Raw genomic sequence first — 6,816 nt, 5'->3', positions numbered from 1 at the left:
GAGCCGGACGGCGCGGCGGTGCGCGAGGTGTATGAGGAGGCGGGAGTCAAGGGGAAGTTGGGCCGCTTGCTGGGCGTCTTCGAGCAGAACCAGGACCGCAAGCACCGGACCTACGTGTTCGTGCTCACCGTCACCGAGCTGCTGGAGGATTGGGAAGACTCGGTCAGCATCGGCAGGAAGCGCGAGTGGTTCAAGATCGAAGATGCCATCAAGGTCCTGCAGTGCCACAAGCCCGTGCACGCCGAGTACCTGGAGAAACTGAAGCTGGGCGGCTCCCCTACTAATGGGAACTCGGCCGCCCCGTCCCCGCCAGAGAGCGAGCCCTAGTATGTACCGCTCCCGCCCGGACTCCTGCCTGTCGCCTCCCCGCACTTGCCTCCTGCTTGCCAGGGGAGCACCTCTCCTGCCCTGTGCGCCCGCCTGCACGGGCAGGAGGGAGGCTTCTTTTGTTTCCTTGGCAGGCAGACCTCTGAATCACGCTTGCAAACTGTCTCGGTTGCCAGGCGCTGTTTGCAGACAATTTGCACGTTTTTCAGATGCTTTTCCAATCGCTTCTTGGTGACACTGTAAAAATCTTGCGGTCAGCCACAGCTGCATGGGATTTTGTGAAAGGTGCCTTAGCTGCTTGCTCTGCTCTTCTCGGAGGGTGTGCGTTTTAGTGTGTGTGTGTGTTCATGTGTGTGTCTGTGTGTGCTTGCGTGCCTATCTGCTTTTTGATGTTTTTGTTTGGATGTTTTTTTTTTTTTCCCCTTTAAACAGCCTTATGTTTTTGTGTGTGGGTGTGTGCGCGCGCTTTTGATGTCAGGCTTCTGTTTTTTGTTTTTCTTTTTTTTTTTTTCTTAGTGGAGCGGCCTTTAGAGTCCTACCAGCTGGTGAGGGGTGTGTGTTCGTGGGCATCTTTTTATGTTTTTTCTTTATTTTCTCATTCACAGCCTTCACACTGAATATGACTGGATGGTGTCTCTTCACCAACATTCTAAATGTGCTCTACAAACCTGTAATAAATATACATGGATGCTGACACTAACTTAAACATTTTATTCTATAGGTTACCTTAAAAAATAACTTACTAAACTTAGAATTGCATATCATCAATTTTCTCAATTGGTACTGTTACATAAATCCATTGAAGTAAAATAGGTGTAGTCATGAAAGTGATACTGTCAAAGAAGTGAGTACAAACCTGCTTACCAAAAACAATTGCTTTTATAAACCAAGCATTTAATTTCATGCCCTCAATAATAATAAATTATTGACCATAGTTTTCACTACTCAGTAATCTCAATCACTGAACAGGCATTCTCAGTAATCGCAGTCTTAAGAGTCTACCCCTATCCAAGAGATATGAATTATTGCTTTATTTATGTATTGTGTACATAAAAATACCTTTTATCCAAAACATGCCACACATATGTTGGAAGTTTAACTACAATATGGCATTCTAGACATAATAACACAGTATCCTATTTTGACTTTTGAACTCTAATTGAGACTGTTGATTTAAGCAGTTTTCATTAGCATCCTATAAACATACATTGTTGCATTCAAAAGTATTTGAATTGATCACTGAGATTTTCTTTGGGATCCACGTAGGTTGTTCATGCAATTTTCAACCTTCCAAATCCTTTCCATTTTCATATTTCATACCAAAAATAATACCAGTGAACACACTTTAAATTCAATTTTATGTAGACAGTTAGATATCCTTCCTGATGTTCAGTCTAGAAAAGTAAAGATTGAAAGCATTTAAATAGAATAATTCCAAGAAATGCAGACCAAGCAGCTGACTCAGAAAGAAGGCAAGTCGTGTCTACATCTTACAGTCTCCAAAGTTGGACCAGCAGCTGGGATTTTTCTCCTTGGTGTGGTTACTTAGTGCCTACACATTTTGTGTGTTGCATGCAATGAAGATGTACAGCTGAAATTTCAATTGATCCCCTTCCCTCCAAGTCCAGAACACTAATGAAAGATAATTAAGACTCTTATACACAATTATAGGAATTTGCTTTCAGCATGTTCTCTTAAAGGGCTGATCCCACTCCCCCCCCACCCCCCACCCCCCACTGGACAAGTGCCTATGCTTATCCTTTAAAAAGCTTGAAGAAGCCATGCTGAAGTGGAAATCATTTTGATATGTTTGATGCAGGCACAAGGTGTATTAGAAACCTATGTTTTGTCAATCAGATCATTTCTGCAAGAAGTAAGGGCTTGAAATGCAGCTACATATAATTCCTTGATCTGGTTTCATTTGAGAGAATTGATGTAAGGCTTTATTTAGAAGCATCAGTAAAACCTGAAGTGGGCAAGAACAAGAACAGGCAGAGTGTAACATAGCAGTATGGGCGGCAGTGCTTCTGGGACACGTGTATTAACAGGCTCTGTCTGGATCTGGCGTTGCTTCTTTCTTTCCTTGCTTCCTGTTGAATGGGGTTCCTTTATAGAAAGAACAATCTCTCCCTCAACAGTTGTTAACTGGGGAAGGGAGCTGAAATTGCTTAGAACCTATACAATACTAACAGCTAGCCAAAGTGTTTTTTTTTTCCCCCAGAGTTCTTTTTGTGGAATATGAACTCCCTGAAGATTAGAACCCAACCTGAATCCAGCCTAACTCCAGGGCCTCAAAAGAGGGGCTAAAATTCGGAGATATTTGTTATTGACTCACACATTAGAAATGTCTACTACCAGTGAATTTCCAAATTTTCTCTTTTAAGCTTTATAACAGACCCAGGGGCCTTTATTTCTTTAGCCTCTCACCCGTGCTTACAGTGGAACTTCAAATGGATAATTCACTGCAAGCTTTTCCAGTAGAAAGGGTTGATGAACCATACTAAATCCTCAGTAAATATTTGTTGTTTAGACTCTACAGGAATGGACAAACCCGTAAAACCTTTATTAATCAGATTATCTTTTTTTAGGTGAATGGAATAAATGTTATTCAGATTTACTTTGAGAGAATCAAGTATGTGAACCCAGTGATGAATGGAATTGTGAAGCACAGGTGAGCTCTTTGACACCCCCAAGGACACAGCTCATCCTATGCTTTTGGACACTTCTTTCCTGGTATTAACAATGGCTACTCTTCAGGTTGTTGCACTACCACTGTATCTGTACAGAATTCTATTTGGCACCTGTGGCCTTTGTGTGCTTTTGTTTGTATTTCCCATCAGATTTGACCGTGAATGCAAAGAACTTGCTTTCTTAGTCTTTTTATATCTAGCATAGATTACTTGATATATGGTAGGCGTCACTGAATATTTGTTTAATATTTTGTAATGATAATGAATGGTGAAACATCCCCCTTCTAATATCTCTAGCATATATGTGGCTTTTGTATTTCAAGGCAGCTGTGAGATAGGAGCAAAAATGTTGTTCATATGTCTGTGTTATCCCAGACATTATGTACCTCCTACATTTGCCAAAATTTTGACCTAAATTTGACTGTGCCTCTTGACATAATTTCTCCTCTATAGAAAATGCAGGAGACAGAGAAACAGTTTACTATATATCAAACAGATGAGATTCTGGAATCTTCAGCCTCCAAGAAAACACAGGACAGATGATCCAGTTTCTTCAGTATATTAGTTAGTCACAAGGATGAAAGGAAAAGGTGGAGGCTGAACCTGTGGGTTGAGAAAGGCTTCAGAGAATGATCAGTTACCTATATGGATCTTATCTTGATCCTGATTTGATCAAACTAGAAATGAGTGAATTTATCAGACAACTAGAATACTTTGAGGATTGGCTGGATATTTTCATGTTGATTATTATAATACTATTGTTATATTGGAATCAAGAATTCTTATCTGCATTCAAATATTTACAGTTGAAATGATATAATGTCTGGGATTTGCTTCAAAATATGTCTTGATATTAAATACACTGGACATAACTCAAACAAGATTGGCGTTTAAGATCGTCTAAGCTGAGTGATAATTAAACGATGTTCATTATATATGTTCATCTCTGCTTTTGTATGTTTGACATTTTCCATAATAAAAAGTTAATCAAAATCATTGGAAATGCCGGAGTCCTTATAATTAATCTAGGATGTAATGTTGGGGAAAAACAATGAGGAGGAAAAAGTTTATAGCTTGGTTTTTAAATATTGGCTCCAGGATACTACTTCTGGTCGAAGATGCCAAATTCACAGAAATAAAAGGTGACATGCCCTGGAATGGCTAGTTACACCCTTGGTATAGACCACTGCTTGGAGTTTTTGTTTGTTATTTTTTTTTATATATACTTTATTCTACTGAAACAGGAACAGTTAAACTTACAACTATTGGAAAATGGTACAACTATTGGAAAATGGTAGTTGTAGTTGATTTTACTATGTTGAGAATAGATTCCGATGCCATTTGCATTCTGGTTCATAGCAACGTGAAGTCAAGGGCAGGGTCTCCAGGGAATAATTTTATAAAAATTCACATTACTCTATTTTAAAAGGTTCTCCAGGAAACACAACTCATTAGTTTTAGATGTGTATGCTGTACACTGTGTCCAATATTTTATTTGAAGGCAGGCAAAACAAGAAAATAAGCAGTTAGGATTCCTGACTGAAGATCATCGTTTGAGTTCTGTAGTGGTTCAGATTCTGCAAAAAACCTGAAGACAATTAGGTCCAAGGTACTAATAAACAGACTAGGGTCCGTCCTGACATTTGGGGGTTAAGGAACAGGAAATGCAGCTCAGGCAACACTGCAGCCTCCTGTCAAGGATGAAGATTTCCTCTGTAGTAGTTAAGTGTTTCTGATCCCAAGAGCAAGGAGATGCCCTGAATCAGCTGTTGTCTGGAAAAGGGGGAGATAAAAGTCTTACCTTGAGGTCTTTCTCATGCTAGCTGGCTAATGCTTTCAGTAACCAGGGTACCCAGTGAGAAAGCATCATGATTTACCTGTGTAACTTGTTTCCAAGTTCAGGTCAATTGATTTGAGAGTTAAAATTTGGAGGCAGCCAGACCCATGGAAAACTTGAGGTGGTGTTAGTGGTAAAAATAGTGCTTTGGGGCTCAATAGGCTGTGGCTCAAAGCTGACTTGACCTGTAATGGCCTGTGTCAGGTTATGTCTGTAGTCTCCCGTTTTCCCATCTGTAAAATGTACCAGGTATTTTTAGTTCATACTTTTGCAAGCCACAAGTGCAGTATACTGGGGTATTCCCTGTACCCACCCTGTTCTGTCGTGTCACAGATCTTAGCCCACTCTTATTAGCCTTAATCAACTGAACTGTAAGGTCTCCTGACTCTGAGACTCAAACTGGGTTCTCCCTTATTCCCAAAGTCTGGAACGTGGTACTCGTGGTGCCTGTTATATTATTTATTTAATAAATTTATATAATTTTATTTATATAAACTTATATATATGTATATATGTATTATATCAATGATTTTGTCAACTAGTATTTGCCAAAGAAATAAATCCCCTAACAGTTCAAAACAACACTGTAACTATATCAGGGATTTGATTTCTAGGAATTAAGAAAGCTGAGACCTTGTAAGACACTATGATCTGTGAGTGTATTTCTCTTTACTCAAGAGAATGCTTTATAAATCATGATTTTATTTTCTTAGAATTTTCCATTCTCTAATACATTTTTTTAACTTCTTAGCTTCACAACGTGTATTATGTGATTTTTTTCATTAGGCACAAAATTAGCCCTACACAGCTGTGTAAGATAACTAACTCCATGATTCTTCATAAGATTGAAGGATGTGGTATTTACTAAATACCCTTGGTTTTTAGTCAGCATAACAACTGCTGAATAGGCACAAAGATGCTAGTTATATTAGCTTAATATATAAGTGACATAGCAATCAGAATGTAGGAACAAGCTCATCATACATACAGTGTCAAGGCCTGACTTACTGGATACAGGAGCCACTTTTAGATGTAATGAGCTTAGGACTTAAAATACTACAAAGGATGAGGCACAGCATTCACAGCTCCTTTGGTTTGTGTCTTAACTATCCTAAAATACAAAGGCCAAATGATGGTGGTTGTAATGCAAAGTGTAGGATACTCTGTTGCAGAGAAGCCACTGTGGAGTGGTTTTACATCCTGCAGCTCCCAGGCCTCATCAGAAACTTTGCTAATGAAAAACTGGTTCATGACAGGCTCCTGGGTGGGGGTGGGGGAGAGAAAGGGGAGTCACTTAAAGCTTTGCATCTTCTATTCCTGAGATGGTTACTACAAGTTGAAGACTCAGATTGTATACAGTAACAAAGATGGTTCACCTGATATAGCCACTTTGAAAATACAGAATGAACTTTAATACAAAATTTGCTTCCAATATGCTATCACATCTAGATCAACCAGGTGCTTGGAGGTTCATTACTTACACAAAGAGTATTTGAGTGGGGGAGTAGGGTGGTTGTGGAGGGGCAGCAGGGTGGGTGTGGAGCTGGGGAGCTTAGAGACCTTTAAAGCTGGCCTGACATTTCTAGAGAAGGGAAGGAGACAGAGTTTTTATTGAGCTTATGCCACAGGACTAGGGTATTGGTTCCAATGCCCAGCTGGCAGTTTGGATGGTGTGGAGCTCTACTGGTCAGCAAAGGAAAGAGCTCTCTGTTTTTATCTTAACTTGTAAGCATGAAGCAAAAGAGACATACGGTTTAGATGCTGTCAGCAGCCAAGCATGTAAAAGACTTTATTATAATTTCTCCTTGATTTTGGTAAGTAAAATATCTGAAAAGCAGTTCCCTTAATTAAATTTGGGATTACAGACCTGCTAGTATAGTGAAAGTGTCATCTGCTAGTATAGTGAAAGTGTCATCTGCTAGTATAGTGAAAGTGTCATCTGCTAGTATAGTGAAAGTGTCA

At 39.6% G+C, this 6,816-nt stretch overlaps 1 protein-coding gene across 1 annotated transcript in view; it reads left to right on the top strand.

Annotated features, from left to right (window-relative positions):
- Positions 1-327, top strand: part of LOC110287040 (diphosphoinositol polyphosphate phosphohydrolase 3-alpha-like) — a 22,890-nt gene extending 22,563 nt beyond the window's left edge. The window contains exon 2 of the mRNA XM_029473494.1: positions 4-327. Within this exon, the coding sequence (XP_029329354.1) occupies positions 4-327 (324 nt within the window). The remainder of the gene's footprint in view (positions 1-3) is intronic.
- The last annotated feature ends 6,489 nt before the right edge of the window (positions 328-6,816 follow it).

Source organism: Mus caroli, chromosome X, assembly GCF_900094665.2.
Source record: "Mus caroli chromosome X, CAROLI_EIJ_v1.1, whole genome shotgun sequence".
NCBI classification, from domain to species: domain Eukaryota; kingdom Metazoa; phylum Chordata; class Mammalia; order Rodentia; family Muridae; genus Mus; species Mus caroli.
This window is presented reverse-complemented; position numbering and strand designations above follow the sequence as displayed.